This window comes from Falco cherrug, chromosome Z (assembly GCF_023634085.1).
Source record: "Falco cherrug isolate bFalChe1 chromosome Z, bFalChe1.pri, whole genome shotgun sequence".
In the NCBI taxonomy this organism is placed as follows: domain Eukaryota; kingdom Metazoa; phylum Chordata; class Aves; order Falconiformes; family Falconidae; genus Falco; species Falco cherrug.
Genome location: NC_073720.1, coordinates 12,919,400 through 12,939,469, shown reverse-complemented (window position 1 = coordinate 12,939,469; position 20,070 = coordinate 12,919,400). Strand labels below are relative to the sequence as shown.

Genomic DNA, 20,070 nt, shown 5'->3' with positions numbered 1-20,070 from the left:
TCTTTAAGAAAACAGCTACAAACCTACCTCTTTAGGAAGTGTTAAATATAAACTGCAGTGCATCTGTAGATAGCAGGTGACGAGTCAGATCTGAACTTTTGGCAAGATAAAGAAACATCCTGCACTTATCACAGTGACATCTGTGTACTTTCAATATTTCATTAAATCCATCCTTCATCAAATAGCCACATGCTTGGAAGCAAAAACCGAGTCACCTTCTTAATGTGTGCTTATCTCTGTAGTATTCTGTACTGCTCATAAATGTGGTCCTTGGTGCTGAGATGTGTCTGTGTGAAAGACATTACAAAACCTTCCCTTTTTTGAAAGCAGCCTTTGCTAAAAGGAGAGAGAAGCTGAGGCTCCTGCAGAACCTTTTGACATGCCCATTGTTTTTGAGAATGGTTATCAAAGGTTCTGGCTAAGTGTTGGCATTAGGTGATGGCTTAGTCTTTTTTGAATGCTCTGTGAAAATGCAAGTGACGTGGTTTAACACCATTCGTAACTTCAGGCCTTTCCTTGCTTCCTTTTTTGCAACTTTGCTAGCTGTTCATTAAATCACTGGTGCATGAAAGAAAAGGTAGGTGTTTCTTGAGCTGAAAATGACAGAAAAATATTAGAGAATCCAGGAGCCTTTATACCCAGATTAGTATAATAGTTGGGTTTTCTTGTCAGAAGCTTACATAAAATTACTGTAGCTGATGTACTGAAGGTAAAATAAGATCAGAATTGAAAGAGGGGAAACCCAGATTTTCATACATAAAGAATGAAAGTTGTGAAGTTGGCAAGTGTTGCACCTGAACCATTAGAGAAAAATCAGAACTTAAGATACCACCAGACTTATGGCTATCCATCTAAATCACAGGCTTCCAGATACCTTAGATCCTATTAACAGCCATTGACATCAGGTTGTGTTCTGCAACCTTGCTAGTTTTTAAAGAGAGGCAAAACCCACCCCCAAACCAAATGAAGGTTGTTGAAGTTCAAAGGCATTAGTGCACAGGATTTTGGGATTAGACAGGAAGAAGTTTTGTCCTGACTCAGTATAATTAAAATTTTCTCTCACTTTCTGCCTGTAGCAAGCATGAACTGTAAAATCAGTCCTTACCAGAACTTTTATCTTGACTCATTCCCCCATTCTAGCAACCTGGAGAAACAGCTGTAAAACTTCATGCCTTCTGAAGAGTTTCTCTTTACCAGGGGGTTTAACTGCAGTAGAGGTTCTGAACTGCCTAATGGCCACAAAAAGCTGACACAGATAATGCAGTCTGTTACTGCATTGCATTCCTGGGAGTCCATGGATGCCTCTACAATGTGAGAAAGCAGACACAAATCCTAGATGTATTGGCCAACAGTAGATGTTGAGACCATTTGGGTGGCACATTTTTATCTCAGGTAACTGGCTGCTACTCTATGTTTCATGACATGATGGTGCTTGTTGCTTGTTTGTTTTTCACTTTCATGTAATACACATGAGTTTGACCTAGTTATAACAACCTCTACCATTAGTTTGTTTATACAGGATGTATACTCTTCCAAAAAATTGATTCTGCCCCTTCTTATACACTGAAGGCAGCAATACATGAACTCTGAGTATGTCATTGTGGAGGCCACATTTATTCTGAAACTGTTTTTCCTTCCAGACTGTTGGCTGTGACTATGAGATAAATTCCAATGCAACCGAAGACCAGTGTGGGGTTTGCCTGGGAGATGGCTCTGCATGTCGTACAGTGACGATGATGTTCAATCAAAGTGAAGGATTTGGTAAAATGGATTCTTTTAAACTCTTCAGTTGGTGAAGTAATTTCTCTACATAAAAAGAATTAAGCACTTATTGCAGAGTGGTCAATCTGCATAGGAAATCGTAAATGGGTGTTTCACAGTGAATCATGCTTCTGCCAGAAAAGATCTGTGGTCTGTGCTGTTTAAGTTCACCTTGCCTAACAAAAATTGTGTCAGAGAGCAACAGGCCCTGTGCAAGTTAAGCAGGTAATAATAAAACCCAAAATAGCAAGTTCGTTTACAAGATTAATGTAATTTACCACCTTGGAAAATCTGGACCAAATCGTTGGACAGTATAAAGCACCATGAATATAGTGAGTGGTTTGGGGATTCATTTCTTAGTGTCATAAATCTGATATGATTGTCTCTGGTGACCCTGTGCCATCTCTTCCCCATGCAGAACTTTTTTTGCACTTCTGTTTGCTTTATAACTTTCTGTGGGATGCCTCTGGCTTGAAAGGGGGGAAGAAGTAACTCCCTGCAGGTTAAGGTGGTCTGAATCAGCACCTGGAGAACTGAGCCCTTCTTCACTGATGGCAGTGACATATTCAGGCTTTAAGTTGCCTTGTGTGGGATGAATGGGAGCCTAGAAGAGGGAGTGGGAGACTAAAACTGAACGAGAACCATGGCAATGAGCTGAAGATGGAAGAGACAACCAGGATGAACAGTTTCAAATGGTAAACCAGGACAGGACAGGGAAAACGGGGCATGGGAGAGCATACTTAGGGCAAGGTCTGTGGCTGAAGAAAAAGTCTGGTGCACAAATGAGAAGTCTCGAGAGCGATAATGGGTACCACGCTAGTGAGGAGGGAGAAAGTGTGGTGAGGGTGTGGCTTTGGCTGGCTTTTGAGTTTGTGGTGTTTTTTCACAAAATAATTCTGATTTGCACAAATATGATTTGTGCTAATAATTTAGAGCTAGTTTCATAAGATTTTCCAAAGTCCGGGGGGAAAAGCACTTTAATATTTCAGGTTTTTTTCTGTACTGTTCACTTGGATTTGCTTTTCCTTCTCTCCATATCCCCCAGATGAACTGTGAAGGATGCATGCAACCATGCAACAGTGCAGAGACTTCCAAAGGAAAATCTAGACCTCCTTCTCCAATACTACAGTAATCCTCCAGCCTCTGATCTTTTGCTTCTGCTACTCTAATGTTCACTTTGCCTTTGTGTGGGGGATTTCCAAGGCTGCAGATGACATGTAGTTTATTTTTGAATAACAGTTTTATGAAAAAGGTCCAGTACTGTAACACATGGAAGGATAAGTGCCTCTTATTTTATTAAAATTAGTTTTGTGTTTTGTCTTCGTTTTTCTTTGCCCCAAGATTCAGTAAGCCTCACTGACAGATACTGCTGAGGGATATTGAGTGTTAAGTAAAATTATTTCACTGCTTTCTTTAGCTTCAGTAGAAAATTGATTGATTCTGCAGATCCTTTCCCTTCCACAGATATTGATTCCATTGCAGACAAATTAAGAAGTGTCAGGAAAGGCAGAGATCAGTGGGCTTGTAAGGCAGTATGTGGATCTTGCAGATGTTCACAGGTGTTAAATTGAGAATAGGAAGATTGTTTTGTTCACAATATTGGCTTCTTCTAGTCTCTGACAGGTACTGTGGTGGTCTGTCTTGCAGTACAGATTTATGGCAGGATTTATGTAAATGTAAAGACTTCAGGAGCATAAATTCAGTGTAGGTAACAAAACTAGACCAAAGCGTGCTGCCAGGCAAGAAAGATTTGAAGAGTTTTTCTGTTTAATGGCACAGTGAAATTCAAAATCAAAGCTAATATATTTTGATTTAAAACTTTATTCATAACCTAAGTCCAACAGGGCCTTTCTTGGGTCTGGTGCTGTGGCAGCATCTATTCTGTCTGCAGGCTAAGTTGCCAAGTCAGGCTAAGGAAATGCTACTAATGAGTTTTAGTAATCCAGCCTTTCACTGCAGGGTGATCAGTTTTACCTGAAGTCTTACTGCCTCGTGTTCAGAAAGAAAGGTTTTTAAATCTGTGTTATTACTTGGATTTTCTTTAAAATTATTTGTCTTTCCTGTGGATTTAAAGTAGGAATAGTGGTCCAGGGGCTTCCAACACAGCTTCAGGAATGTCTGCATCATCTGTGTAATGGGTTTCCATTTAAGTTTTTTGATGGAAAACAAATCAGAGGTCTGAAATGCACAAATGGTCTCAGCTGTTGACACTAATATTAGCAAGTCTCTGGTCTGCACCTTATTTGCAGGGGGTTCATTTGAAAATCATTTAAGTTGCTTCATCTGAACTCTTACAGCAGAAAGGCTGCAGCATGAGCAGGGCATTGAAAATCAAGGTCTGGGCCTGGTCAAAGGAGCCACAAGCTCTCCTGCTGTTGAGGTAGAAGTCTGCTTTTATTTTGAAGCAGTGTATTTAGAAGTTGAAATCCCTGTTTCTACTGATGTTGTTGTGATGACTGCGAAGAAACGTTACTGTGTACAGCGGAATGTTTGCAAGGTGTGTAAACTCTTTTGGAAGGAGAATAAATTATGCTGCTGGGTGAGGAGAAGCATTGGGTTAGGAGAAAGACCAAGGCACAAGGGACAGGGGTTTAGGACTCTGGCAGATGCAGGTAGTGTGGACTAAGTGGATAACAAAAAGGGGGAATGAAGCTGAGAGGATTAGACAGAGGGATCTGCCTGGGAAGGAGGAGTGGCTCCAGAACAAGTGGTGGTCAATAAGGATGATGGGTAATTGTCCTGTCTTCACCCTTTTGTCTGTTTAGGGGGAAATGAGTTTTCCAGCTTTCAGTAGCAAGGGGACAATGCATTTAAATTTATGAAGAACAGGAAATGAGTGACTGGACAACAAGGGTGGGGGTGTCTTTCTTGGCCATCCAGAAGGAAAGATCAGGTGCATGTTGCTCCTGTGAAGGGCTGAATTTTGGCAAAGTGATGGGCAAACAAAGAAACTGTGGCTGTATTCACCTTACTCTGGAGGTTTATACTGATCCCAGTGTCTCCTAACCAGCTTGGCAGGACTGAATCGACAGGTGCCATGGTTTCCCTGCTACCCCTGTTTCCTTTTCATACAAACCAAGTGCAGACAGAGGTATATGCCTGAACCTAGCCCCAAGATGGGTTCTGGACATAGCCGTGATGCATTGGTCTGAGAGACTGGAAGGTCTCCTGGTTCCTCACTTAGGAAGAAGACTGTCTATAGACTGTAATTTTTTCCCCATTACCATTACACACTGCAGTGCTCCCTCTATTCCATGGGAAGGCTACAAACAACCATAGTTTGACTTGCAAACTTGGTATGCCATCAGGAGCCTGTGCTGTTTTCCACATAATGTGGTAGTCCCTCGAGCCTGGCTTAGAGGAAAACCGTGCCTCAGGAATGTGTATTTTTGAGAGAAAAGCTCGCAGATACAACAAACTGGAGAGGAGGATAGGAGCTGTTGTGATAAGGAGAAATAGCCAGATCTGATACCATCTGATCTGCAGTACTGGGCTCGCCACCTGAATGAGATTACTCTTCTCTCACAGCAATGGGGAAAGAGAAACAAGCACTTCAGTCCTGATAGAGCTGTTCCTACAAGAAGGGTTGCATGAATTTATTCATGTTGTATTCTTGTCCGTGTTAGGAGCATATAAATGTAACTGAAAATGGAAAGATTAACAGCATCTCAGAGTTGCCACTTGGTGGGTGCATGGTAGCACCCACAGTATGGATGCTTGAGGATTTAATGAGCACAACGTGGAGGTCAGACAGCTGACATCTTGAATATTACTGAATCTCAGATCCCTAGATCCTAATCACATGAAACCATAAAACCAAGAACAATTATGTGAACACCATCCACATAATTTTTAAATAAAAATGTATTAAGTTGAGTGACAAACTCAAAAGCTTGCTGCTGATTAGTTTTGCTTTCAAAAGAACATAACATTCATTGGGAATTAGTGTGAGGGTTTGAGAAATCAGGAGGTAATTTAGCTAGTCAAAAAAGGGAGGGCCAGGGAGAAGACAGGGTGATATTGTTGACCAGATGTTAACATGTATCACCAGACAGTTGCAATACATTTAAAAGCAGGTTTGTGAGCAAAAGCAGGTGATTTGGACAAGAACAGCTAGAGAAAAACTTGAAAGGATACAGATTTTTAGGTTATAACTGAAACAAGGTTTTTATACTTTGTGGTTTGAACCAATGTTATTCTAATTACACCTGAATAAAAACTACTGGAAAAAGACACCAAAGCCAAAGCTGTCAGGACATGACACAAGTAAGATTTTTCATGCTGTGTTAATTTGGCCCACTTGTGAATATGCCTTCTAATCAAGTCTTTAGTTACATGATCACACACTGTGTTCATAACACATCTCCTCTGCACTGAATGAATAGAATATTTGGGAGAATCATTAGACCTTGGTTACATATAACAGCCCTAGACCGCTCACTGAAGTTGACAGAAAAGTTTGGATTTCCACAGCCAGTCTAGGAAACTTGCAAAAGGTGACATCCAGAAAATTCTCCCTCTTGAACATCAATCAGTGGAGGGGAAAAAAACCCCACACGTACTATTAATCTAATTATGAGGGGCCTGATATAGACAGATCCTTTTTTGTACCATAAGCAATACATGACATTAGGACCAATACTTACCATCCCACAAAAAAGCTGCAAAATTCAGATGTTAAAGACTTCGGGGCACTTACGACAGCAGCTGGTTCTATGTCATGTAAGCACTTCTGCAGGGTGGAGAGTGTTGATGCTGAAGATCACTTAGTATGCCCAGTGTGGTTTATCTCACTTATGTGAGTGAGTAATCAAAGGTGATAAGCTTGTTTCACAAGAAAAATGAAGGGGCTCTGAGTCTCAGGATTTAATTCATGACCTCAGCAGTGTACGATGAGAACTGGGGAACCACACACGTGTTCCTATCTTGAAGTAAACCAGCATAAACTGCAGCTCACACTCCCAGGGCACCTGCTTGTAGAGCTGTCATCTATCCAATTTCTAAGGCCCAGCCAGGAGCAATAGCAAAATGCTATCTGAGTTTGTGTTCAAATTTCTATGTGGACATCCTATTTTTATCGTTCAGTAGCGACAGCAAGAGCTGTTCACTGTAAGGTGAAAAACAGAAAGCCTGATGTCATTTATTGCCTCTGGTGCAAACAAAATTTTGTAATAAGTGCTCCAGGTTCATTCTTAACACAGAAGTGAAAAATCTCATTACACATAGCTTTATACACAAGGAGCTGTTGAACTTCCTGATGAAAATCAGTAGTTTTTAAAAATGTGTTCGACTGATCATAGTAATTTGAGGCTTTTGAATAACCGGTATTTGTTGCAAAACAGTTGTGGACAAGTTAAATGACTTGAGAGAGAGCATGTGGAATTATGTACATGCCTATATGTTTGTGACAGATGAAAACATTCCTTGCAAATTAGAAAGACCTCTCCCACAACAGACTGTTGGCTTGCTGGGACTCCCTGGCGTTTCTTCAGATTATTCACATTGCAGTATGCCAGAGCCCTTGGATAGAGTTATGGAGATGCTGATGCTCATGTGTGGGGTAGATTTCCCCTGGTGCAGCTCAGATCACTCACCTCGGTATCCCTTCTAAATGCCACTGTCATTGCCTAAACACAATGCATATTCATATTCTCCAACTGATGCTCAAAAACCTGGGTTGTAAAGTCACACCATTAACTAGCTGAAATGCAAACTCTGTGATAGCACATTTGTATACATTTTCAAGCAAAGCTGATATTTTAATAGTCTTATACATAAGTAAAATGCAATGACATTATTGTTGTTTACCTTCATGAACCTTTCTTGTCTCTTAGGATATGTTGATATTGGGCTGATTCCGAAAGGTGCGAGGGGAATCAAAGTCACGGAAGTTGCAGAAGCAGGAAATTTCCTTGCTGTGCGAAGCAAAGACCCAGAAAAATATTATCTGAACGGAGGCTTTATCATCCAGTGGAATGGTGAATACAAAGTGGCAGGCACAATATTTCAGTATGACAGAACAGGGGATCTAGAAAATCTGACTGCTCCAGGTCCTACCAATGAATCAATATGGATTCAGGTAAATAGGAGATCACTAACAGAACCTTCTGGGTTTTGATGGCAGCAGAATGTGCTGGGGCTCTGAAACTGAGGCTGGAAAGATTATAAATCACTGTTATTATCCTGCCTGAAAACAGATGTTCAGTATCGTAGTCTTATGATTTTTAAAGGCTGATATAATCCAGTGCTGCCTCTGCGACAGGGATCTTGCCACCTATAGTTAGTCAGTTCTGTGCCCAAACTTCCTTGTCTCCTGTGCCAGCTTAGCCCAACATGTGGCTGTGATGAGAACCAGACCCAAATGAAAAGTAACTATCAGAAAAAGGGAGCTGATGTCAGGCTGTGAACAGTGAGAGCTAGGGAAGGCTGTCAGCAGTAACAGCCTACACTGAGCAAAGAAAACACAGCGTTAGACAGATGGATTAATAGCTTGTGGTAAGTGAAATGGATCCATTTAGCATCCACTGAGGCTGCTCCCTTTTGTTTCTTCTGTGTTGCTTTATAGAGTCTTAACTTAAACATAACCAGCTTCTGTTAGTTCAGCAGAAATAGTTTTCAAAAGGCCCTTTTTTCTCTGAATGTATCTTTCCTGGCTTGTTTGCCTCTGTGTGTGCCACGCAATTAAAAGGAGTATTAGGGGTGTGATGAGAGCCACTTTAATGCTTTGAATGCCTGGTGAGAAGACACATCTAATGGGTGCTCAATCTTCACTGTCAGTAACAACGTCAAAGAAACAATTAGGGGGAAGAGTAGAGGTTCATGCTGAAATCTTTTATTCTTTGATGATGGTTTGCTTTTCTCCCTCTCATCAGCCAAATGGTAAATTTCTGGAGTGGCTCTTCTCCACTGGAATTTTCCTTCTTAATCCAGAAACACTGAAAAATAATATTAAAGCCATGTCTAATAAAGTCTGTCATTTTCTGACCTACTGGGTGTTTTGTAACAGCTGTTTCAGAAGGGTAGGGAAATCAATTGATAATGGTGATAGGAAATAGCTCTTAATCAGCAACGCGTTTGGCAGTGCCTTGGATGGACTTTGCATGATCTTTTCTTGCAGTCAATTGGATACCAATAATGCTGCCCCACTTATTCCCACCTGTGCTTGCAAAAGTGCATGGCAAACAACTGTGTCTTAGAAAGACAAATGTATGCCACTGTCGGCACACAAATGGAAGTTTTGCCAGTCTGCTTTTCTGAACTGTTATTAGGCTTCAAAATGGGCAGTTTTAAAACCTTGCTGTTTATTCTGTTTTCATGCTTTGAAAGCTTTGGGTCAGTAGATTATGAAAATTGTAAGTAATTAAATAAATCACTCTCTCTTCCAGCTACTTTTTCAAGAAACTAACCCTGGAATCAAGTATGAATATACTGTACGTAAAGAAGAAAGTCATGAGAATGAGATTGGAGAGCCAGAGTATTTTTGGCAGTATGGAGACTGGACAGCCTGCAGTGTTACCTGTGGAAGAGGTAATTCCTCACTTACCTTTCCTATTACTGTTTGTCTTCATTACTGGCAAATGTCATCTTTAAGTTTTCCAGACATCATCCTCAAAGAGGTCAAGTCCTTTAATCTGCATTTAGTGGGAGATCAGATGGTTACAATAATGTATTTTGGCTTAAAGATAAACTGTTATTAAATGATTTAGGGCAAGTAGGTTTCTAGAACAGCTGCCCTGAAATTCCCAACGTCTGTGAACCAAAATGAAAAACTGCAGTTTTCTTTTCCTCATATTTTTTGTCAATATTGTTCACAACTCTACTTCCCAGAAATACTAATTTATGACCTACTCATTTCCCTACTGAATCTTTCCAATATCTTAACTACAAAAAATATTGTCCTTATCTGTCCTGCCTTGATAAGCAACAATGCTTTTTGTGCGTTTCTCAATAATTAATTTATTTAAATCAGTCTTGAGGACTTACATGTCTCTGCCACTCTCAGTACAGTGGCTTGGGAGCAGCTGCAGTTATATTGTTCTGTGCAGCATGTTAAACCAGACAAGCAGAATGATGACCATGAAGCAAGATCTAACAACAGGTCTAGAAGTTTGCCTGTGTTAACACACAGAAAATGCTATCAGGAAAACGTTCTTTAAAGTAGTTAACAGATCGATGAGATGAAGTTAATGCTTGCAGTAAACCAACAATGATGATAAAAAGACTGAAGGTTTTTTTACAAAAGTAAAGGTTTTCATCCATCCTTTGTGGGAATCATTTTTGAAAGATGAGAAAAGTGTTGTGTGTGAAAGGAAGTCTGCACATGGGAGGAAGAGATTGCAACCTTCTGTCTGAATTAGTTCCTGAGTTTCAGTGGACAGAAGATCCCTGGAGATAGAACGGGAACCTTTTTCTTTGAATATCTGTGTGAAAACCATACAGAACAGTAGAAGATCGATGTTACAGCCACTGGACAAACAACTTGAAATAAAACTTTTCTCTTTCTAATGCTAGGGTATTGTCAGTGGGTTTTGATAATTACTGCTTGCTTTAACTACTTTCCAGAAGGAAAGAAAAAGACAAACAAATGTTGTAACAAATCCAGCTGGAAGTCTAGAAGCAGCGATGATTACAGGAGTTAACAATATTTTAATACTTCCTGTCAGGGAAGACACTAAAATAAGGCATTTTCAGTGATTTGAACAAAGGGCATTGTATGGCCTTAATTCTAGAATATTAGAAGAATTGTAGAAGAATAGTGTAAATTACCCCACTCCCCAAAAATATTTTGAGATATATATAACGGACATACTATAGAGATGTTTGTACATCCATATATATATATATATATATATATATATATATGTGTTTGTGCAAATATCTGTGTGGCTTGGGTTTTGGTGTTTGTTGGTGGTTTTTTTTTTGAGAAGCGTCTCTCAGCACAAAACAGTGTGTGCTTTCTGTTTAGCCAAAAAAAAACCAACCCGACATTTTCTTCAAGTAGGTACCCAAAACAAATGTTTTGCTTAATTGCATGCTGTCTGCTTTAGTTCTGATACCTAGTTGTGAATAATGCTTAATATAACAATTGGCATGATAACAAAAAAAAAAAGGGGAGAAAAGTGTTATTACACTGTTTATTATGTTGTTTGGGGGTTTATCTTAGATGAGCTGCTTTACTTTTCCAAGAACTTCTTTTCACTAAGTAAATTTGTAACCCTGTGTACTACCTTTTGGTCAAAGAGCTGTGTGACTTGGCTTTGGTTTCTAACTGCCACATGGATTATTTAGGGGCCTTCAGGCCCCTAAACCAAACATGTTTGGGTTTTTCCCCCAGTTTTTATTTAATAAGTAGCTTCCCCTGTTTGCTGTCTTTGGGCTTGTAATAAGTATTTCTTGAGCTTATTGGCTTTTTCTTTGGATAAGTAGATATATGTTTCAGGCAAGATTGTGGACTTATTGCCATGAGTTTGCAGGGGAGCAAAGAGGTGCATCACAGTTCAGAAAGGACACAGAAACCTTCTCAGTTCTCTGCATTCCTTTGTGGACAGAAGAAAATGAACAGAACCTTTGGTCTCTTTCCTCTGAGTTACATACATTTATAAAAGTAACTGAACAGGTCTAAAGGAGGGTGTAATCGGCTAATACATGATGAAGTCAGGGTATTGTTGCTTGTTCCCTGCCATGAAAAAAGGGAAAGCCTGGCACAGAGATTCAGTGCATCACTTGAGCCATGAGAGCTCTGATATTTGTCTGCAGTTTTCTGCAGGTACCCGATGCTTAATCTGGTTGTGCTCTGGGCTGTCTGAATGCGGGCCAGATGTATTGTTCTCGTATTAGCTTGGCACTGAATCTGAACTAGCTGGCCCTCCTAAGCACCACACTGGTGCAGTAATGTAGCAGGTTTACGCCCGGATGATCAGAGAACAAACACATCAGTGAAAATACCTGGAGTTTTGCTGCATAAATAAAGGGCATAGCAGCAGGGAAGGTTTATTTGGAAAATGTTAGCTCTATGTCATTATGGAAATTTGGAAACTCTAGAGTCTTGCTACTTTTAGCAGGGAATATGGGCATGATTGTTGACCTAGAACCAGAAGGTCTCACACGGTGATGCATTGTTGTGGTTTGATCCCCATTGTTGTGGTTTGATCCCCCGAGCTGAGTTCAGGAGCACGAGGCAGAATAAAGGCAGAACTGAACATTCCCAATGTTGCTGGATTAAGCAACATACTTTTCTGACTTCCACAGAACTTACTTCTGGCTTTGAATGATGAGATCGATTTTATCTGAAGGTACAGTCTGTTCACATTTAGAATTTATTGATGGCAGTAACAGACCTGTTGTGCCAAATTCCAGGTGTTTGAAGAGTTTTGAAAGGTTTGCAAGATGAAGTAGGCAAGATCATGTGCTATGGTTGTGCTGCATGACAAGTCGAAAAGTTGCATTTATTTAGACTAATAGTAGTAAAATAACCTTCAAGGAATTCTGCAGTTATTATGTGGTAAATAAGAAACCAGTAGTTTTTGAGGATGAAAGGGAGGGCCAAGAAAGAGAAACTAACTTTGATGGCCACAACCAGCGGGAGAAATTGATCCTTGCCTAGAATTTTGTTCTCTTGGCAAACCTGGACCCACCTAAAGATTCAGCATAGGGCCTGTCATCATGACCAGTCAATATGGTAGCAGTACATCCAAGTGCACTTTGGCCTTCTGTAGCCACAGAGATAAGGACAATGCAAACAAATGTATTCTGGAGCCAGTGACTCAGTGAAGCTGAGTTAGGGAGTGACACATGGGACTACAGGCACAGGAATGGATTGATACAGGAAAGCGTCATCTCTCCTGAGAGAAAAAATACAGTTTTGTATAATACAGCTCCTTATCCAGGGAACGTACCTGGAAAACATGCCAATGATGACTAATATCTTTGTGGAGTGAAGCTGTCCCTTCTCCCAGGGCAGCTCCATGAAGATATTTTCCAAAGTGTATTCTTGACCTCAAAGTAGCACCCTGACCCATATCCTTCCCCAGCTCCATTGCAACTGAGAAAGAGAAGATGCAAATGTGCTTATGTTTTCCTTCATTTCCTTCATGTTCCGTTGTCTTTTGTAGTCTCAAAGAGTGGGTCTGGCCAGTCTACAGTAACACCTTTTAACAGGGATAAAATACTGTCTGAAAAATCAATGTTTTCTGTAGCAAACGTACCTAATACTGCATGAAGGGAAAAGGGCAACACATTGCAATACCTGATATTAATTTGCAATGTAGAGTATGGTTCAGTAATTATATTGCAGTCCATTTCATGGCAAACAAACACTGAAGGGGATCATTACGGTAGAAATCATAAGTCTCACACTGTCCTCACTGCAGGGCAGTTTGACTCTTTGCCTGCCATTTGCTTTATGCAGAAGGGAATTGCTTTGCAGTTAGAATGTGTGTGCACTGGCCTACGTCCTGCACCCTGTGGCCGAGAGCTTGTCCCTCCGGAGCCTACTGTCAAGACAGCATGTAAAACCCTCAAGCTTTTTTATAGGAAGATTAATTTAAATGACTCACAGAGTAGTTTCGTAGACCAACTACCCATTATTCTTTCTTTACATAATGGTCAATTAGAAATTACAAGTATAAATCCTTCATCCTTATCTAAAGGCTTTAATCATGTTTTTAGAGCTGCCTTTGAGTGGCACTGAATGTAATAAGAAGCAAAGCACAGCACAGCTGCAACTAAGGGAGAATATTAGGCAACCTCAACAGTTTACTTCTCCGTAGATAACATCAGTAATTGGCAAATTTTTGAAGCTTTGCAAAAGGGCTTAACTGTTAAGATTTGTTTGGGGGTTAATTGTTATGTGCCCTCTAAATCCATCACAACTGCTATCAGGGCAACTTTGCAAAATTACCTCCAGATGTTCCTGAACTGAAATGTGGTACTAAACTTGTAGCACAGATTTTAGAAAATGACGGTAACTGTATTTTCCTTCACTACTATGGGTCTAAATACTATCACACCAAGAATGCAAAGGTTGGCTCTTGTGTTGTGTACGTAACTTGTGCATGCACTGAATATAATTTGTTCATTCAAATCTGTTTGACAATTGCTAGTCCTTGTTCACAATCATTAGCCCTTGTTCTCGTTGGGGACTTCAGCTTGCCACATGTCTGCTGGAAATACAGCACAGCAGAGAGGAAACAGTCTGGGAGGTTCCTGGAGGGTGTGGAAGAGACCTTCCTGACACAGCTGGTCAGTGAGCCAGCCAGGGGAGATGCCCTGCTGGGCCTGCTGGTTACAAACAGGAAAGGACTGGTGGGTGAAGTGGTGGTCAGAGGATGTCTTGGGCATGGAGATCATGAAATGACAGAGCTTTCAATTCTCTGAGAAGTAAGGAAGGGGGTCAGCAGAAGCGCTGCCTTGGACTTCTGGAGGGCCGACTTTGGCCTGGTTAGGAGGCTGGTTGACAGAGCCCCTTGGGAGACAGTTCTGAAGGGCCAAGGGGTCCAGGAGGGCTGGGCAGTCTTCCAGAAGGAAGTCCTAAAGGCTCAGGAGCAGCCTGTCCCCATGTGCCGAAAGATAAACCAGGAGGAAGACCAGCCTGGCCGAGCAGAGAGCTTTGGCTGGAACTCAGGGGGAAAAGGTTTATGACCTTTGGAAGAAGGGGCAGGCAACTCATGAGTACTACAAAGGCGTCGTGAGGTTATACAGGAAGAAAATTAGAAGGACCAAAACCCAGCTAGAACTTAATCTGGCTACTGCAGTGAAGGACAATAAAAAATGTTTCTATGAATACACTGGCAACAAAAGGGGTGCTAAGGAGAGGACACCATAGTAACAGTGCTGTTAGTCCCTTTGCTTCCCAGGAGAAAGATAAGTCACAGAGATACTGTGACCTACCATCTGCATATTAATTGCTGTGAATTAATAGCACAGTTAATTTAATGGGAGTTAAACATGTTTCTTCAGTCTTTTTAGTCCTTGGGATTTGTTTGGGCCTAATGCCACTAGTTCAATGCCTCTGTATCAGTCTAGCTACAACCTTTCAAGCTGTAATACTGCAATACTAGTTTTTTTACACTGTGCAGCACAGAACCTACCTCAAATTGGTGCAGAACTCTGTGGAAAGCAGGCCCCTGGAAACCAGCTTTCTTTAGATTCCCACTAGAGTAATGCAGTATTTTGGTTCATGTTCCTTTCTGTTAAATGGGCGGGAGTTTTTTTAAGTGGAACTGTTAGGAAATAACCCAAATTGTATGTATGGAATGTCTCTGTGTGTCCCTCTAGCACTGTGGTTTGCCTCTTGTGATGAGTGTTGTGTATTATTTATTTAGAAGACAGATCTTCTCCCTCATATTATGGCATCATCGTTTTCAGCCAGGTTTTGTACCAAAACATCTTAAAAGTAGAGTTCAGCATTAAGAGTCACAGGGTTATAGTTTTGCTCATACACTCCAGTTTGTATTCTGCTTAAACAGCTTTCCCAGAAGTACAAATAAAAGATCACCTTGCTGTGAATAGCCTGATTTGGCTGTGTTTCCTCTTGCCTGTGAGTAATCTGAGAACTGTTCATTGCCCTTTAAACCTGATTCCCAGAAGAGCTCTGCTTAACACCTTTTCAGCTCGATTAAAGGATGCTCATACCTGACTTAGCTCATCCAGCAGAACTGACCTTCACAGCTGTTACTGTATTCTGGGATGTGGAGTATAGCCAGTGTGTACTCTTTATCCTAGAGGATTTCTGCAGCTCATTCCCATGATCCCTGATCCTACAGGGATTACTGTTCTGTTATTTTTTTGTGTCTTGCTCTTGCAGGGGTGCGGCGCCAGATTCCCCACTGCATGCGGAAGGGAAGTGGAGTGATCAAAAACTCCTTCTGTGACCCAGCGACGCAGCCAAACGGGCGACTGAAGAAGTGCTATGAAAAGGACTGTCCACCCAGGTAACAGATATTGGGAGGGCTCCAGTAACATTAAATAGCAGTCTTATTCAAAGAAAGATGTTGTTTCTGATACTCCATTAGTGTGTCGTCTATGGCCTGCCATGGTGAGAGCTCCCAAGCATTTCAGAGCAACACGGCAGAATCCCAGTAACAGAAAATTTGGAGTGAGCTGCCCTAAGAGGTTACCAATGCAAGTTACTGAGCAGTCTGTGCTGAAAAAGGCAGAGAATGGTCCCTTGTCTGTATAGGTAATCTTTTTGTTCAGTTCAGGTGTGCCTGAAAACAGTGCAAATTCTTACTTATTTTAACAATCTTATTCCTGTCTTACCTTGAGTGATAATATATTACTGTGTCTTCCAAAAACTAACTTGAAGAGAAGGGTTTTTAGCCTTTTGATGCTGTTTTTCAATATTTTTGATACTCCTTTGTCATTTTTTTGAGGGATGATGAGTGGAAATGCTTGTTTCTATAATTATTATACCTTCTTTATGACAATTATTGTTTGTCTCTTTTTATCATGTCCCTTCCTATTTTTTCCCTTCAGCAAAGCGCAGCTTGCTTCATTTTGTGATCACAGAGGAACCATTTTTTCCATTCCCATAACTTTATTTTAATTCATCTTCATCTCGTTGTTTTTCTGTTGTACAATGTTAGCGAGTAGGGTAAGGGAGGCTAACCACAGCCAACATTCCTGGTGACAGCAGAACTGTGGGCTTGTAAAATAGGCACAGATTTGCTGGAAGTGGTTAATATTGGCTTTGGTTTCATGGTTTAGGTACTGGAACATCATGCTTTTGTCTTGCATTGTCTTTGGAAATTATCATGTTGTTCACAATGGTGTACCAGTCTTTCCCTAGCAATTTAGTTAAATCAGAATCAAATCAAAGTCATTATAGTGATTCCCTTAAAGTGTATTGCATTACATTGCAAGCAGTGAATTTCACGAAGCTTTTACATAAAATATTCTGCATGGCTGTTGGTTTTATTAGTTGTTTCCAAGTATCTTCACAGCAGTGTATGATTCTACCTCTGGGAATTACATCTTTGCGGTAGCAGCCTCTGTAAATGACTTAAAAGCATAAACTACCAGCATTATATAATTCTTTGTGGACTGGTAGAAAATCGAATTGACAGTAGATCAAACTTACTAAGTAGTTGACTAGTTAACAGCTGAGGCTACCCGTATGTGGCGGTGTCTTTTGTTTATAGCATGTATAAACTGTGCTGTTTATTCCACAGTTCCAAATTAGCTCAATTTATCTGATTTGTTCTAAGTGACTGCACTATTCAGACCTGCTCTTGAAAGTAAGCATGCAGAATTTGTCTCATTGGACAGATCACAGAATTATGTGACTTGTCAGCCAAGACCTTCTGAAGGCCAGGCAGAAAAGTTCTCATATACTGCCTGATTGATTTTTATCAAGTTCATTCTGCACTGCAGAGGAAAGCACTAGTTATCCTTCTGAGGACAGCAAAATACTGACAAAATGCAGTGCAGGAAACACATATGTATCTAGTTCTAAAGTCATGTTGTATATTTCTTTTTCTTTTAATAACAGAAGAGTCACTGTAGTAGTTTGACCAAGGGTCTGAGTCCCTGTTCTGGCTGCTGGCAGGGCCTACCTGCTTAAGGAAGAGTTAAGACAAGGCAAGCATAAATTATATCCCTTACTAATACTCTTCCAGCTTCCAGCTAGTTTTAATTTCAGGCATTTCCAGAGGCTTTTATGGCTTGTCTAATCAGTAACCTCCAATGGACCTCTGTTCTTAAGCACTTGTCCAGCCTCCCTCTACAACCTTGTAAAACTTCTGTCATACACAACTTCCTCTGCAAGAAGTTCCACAGCTTTAATGGCTACTGTGTGAAACACCACCACGTCTCACTAGTTTGTGTTGGTGGTCCTGAGATCTTCTGTTGGAAGAGATGACCGTGAAGAATGAATTCCTGCCCCCCCTTCCCAAGCCCTTCCTTTTGTAGATCTTGTCTCTGTTCCAGGCTATAGTCCCAGCATGGAATATAGTTGGTATTTGCTTTCCATGGCTTGTGTCACACTTAATCCAGACAGATGGTTACACGTCTTCATTTGAAAAGCAAGACATCACTTAGTGCAGTTTGTTAGCTCTAAAGAAAATACGAATGTTGGAGGAGGGTGTGACTGTCCCATACAGCATGATACAGGATAACTGAGAGATCATGTGAAGCTGCTGAAAGCAAAGTGTTCTGTAGAGAAGTGGATAAATTCTGTGCTAGCTTTGAGGACAGTGCTGTTAAACACAACACTGCAGGGAGCCTTTGGTTACTGCTGCAGCCACAGGACTGAAACTTAGATGATCTCACTCTTCCCAACAGTGAACGAGGTTCTTTATAGAAACATCCTATCTAAAGCAAAAAGGATGTTCTTGCATAACCCTCCCTCCTATGATCTGCTGATGGAAAACTTACTACGATGAAACTAGCTACTGGACTACTACATCAGAATTAGCTAATTTATCAGACAGTAGCTACAGGCAAAAAATAACCTTACTCTAATATTTGTGACTCTCACAAACAAGATCTTATTAATTCATTTCAGGAAATTAATTACAAACTGTTTAAATTACAGGCTTCTGAGAAGTCCAGGTCTTAACATTCTTGTTTGTTAGCTGATGTAGTTTACATTTATTTGTCCCCATACTTTCTACTAAAAGAATCTGGAGCAAAACAAATAAAATATTGAAAATGTTGCAATGCACGTATGCCATATGTTGACTCAGAACAAAATAAAGATGGCTGAACAGTTGACAGTTACAATGTCGTGCAGCCACTCGTAAAACTTGGGTGATATTCCTTAGCAGGAGTGCAACGAGACTGTAGTATAAATGCATGGGTTTTTTCATGTTATGCTATGGAATGTTTTCCAGTTATATGTTTCTTTGGTAGGCAGGTATTTAGCTCCATAGGTGTTAATGATTAAAATCAGTCAATACTACTTGAAGAGTAAGATTTAAATTACTTAGGTGTTGTGAATAGAAGTTTTGCTCTTTCCAATTGCCTGAAGCCTTTTTAACCTGACTACCCACTTGAACAGAGTAATCATAAACAGATTATTTTACAAGTACTTGGTATCTCCTGCTTTTTATCTGCTGTTCCCGTATTATCCTGCTTCCAGACTGCCTAGTAGACTCCAGTAGCATAGTAAGAATAGGAAATCTTGTTTCTGTTATAATACACAGAATGAAAATCAGTATGCTGTTGGTATCTGCAGTGCCTGGTGCTGCACAAACACATAGTAAGAGGAGACAGTCTGTCTTTAGGTGTGACACAATGGAGTGGGAGGGAGGGAGCATGTTCCTATGGGAACAACAGCCCCATAGGCATGAATATAGCAAACTTTGGTTCCAGAATCCCATTTTCAGCAGGATCCATGCCTCACTGAGCACACATCATCTAGGTATAGATGAGGAGTGTGTAATGGCCAAGACTGTTGGGCCCTGCCTTAATTGTCACAGACGCTGGAAACTCGACGTGGGAGGAAAAGAGATAGGTCTCATTTAAGGCAGCTGAATGCCACCTGAGACAATCAGATTGTCTCCCTACCTCTGTCCCAGGCTGGATTGCTTAACAGCTGAGCACTCACAGCTGCAGTTGAAAACTAACTGAGGTTATGCTTTCACCAGACAGACAGCTGTCTAGTTTGACAGCCTCAAGAAAATCAGTGCTCACACAAATTAATTACCCAAATCATGCATTTTGCTTGTTTGTTTGTTTCTTACCACAATCTTCCCATGCCATGCCTGCCTGTGGAGACAAGAAAGTCCTGTCACTTTGCAGGGACTAGGTGATGCATAAATATTTGAGAACTACACAGTGTCTGTAGCGTAAATGCCATCAGAAACCAGAGGTAGGAACAAGTATTGGATGGTGGCCCCCATCAGGCTTCAGTTTCCACCAACTTGTCCCAGTCTCTCACCACAATCAGCACAGCTAGCTACTGGTTTTCTTCCCCATATCCTTTTTTCTGCCAGGCATCTCTCTGTAAGTGTGATCTAAAGAAACCCTTGTTGGTAATGTGCCCAAGGCTAAGTCTGTCTGGCAGCACCCTCCGCTCTTTAGCTTACAGCTGGGAGGTCCGACAGCTTGGTCATTTCAGCTTTGTCATTTATAACCTGCCCAAGGCTAAGTCTGTCTGGCAGTGCCCTCAGCTCTTTAGCTTGCAGCTGGGAGGTCTGACAGCTTGATCATTTCAACTTAGAAGTTGCATGTTTGGTTCTCAGATTGCTGTGTTAATTCTGGATGTGTGCTCAGCAGTGACTTCCAGTTTTGGTTATGCCTCTGCCATGTGAGGAGACAGCAGAAGCTCCAAGATAAACAGTTTGGCAAAGCAGTCATGCAGGTGCT

At 40.9% G+C, this 20,070-nt stretch overlaps 1 protein-coding gene across 2 annotated transcripts in view; it reads left to right on the top strand.

Annotated features, from left to right (window-relative positions):
* The window catches only part of ADAMTS12 (ADAM metallopeptidase with thrombospondin type 1 motif 12), a 161,993-nt gene that overhangs the window by 114,846 nt on the left and 27,077 nt on the right, over positions 1–20,070 (top strand). For both annotated transcript variants that reach the window (XM_055698833.1, XM_055698832.1), the window contains exons 14-17: positions 1,641–1,761; positions 7,596–7,840; positions 9,147–9,288; positions 15,566–15,692. In XM_055698833.1, the coding sequence (XP_055554808.1) occupies positions 1,641–1,761; positions 7,596–7,840; positions 9,147–9,288; positions 15,566–15,692 (635 nt within the window). The remainder of the gene's footprint in view (positions 1–1,640; positions 1,762–7,595; positions 7,841–9,146; positions 9,289–15,565; positions 15,693–20,070) is intronic.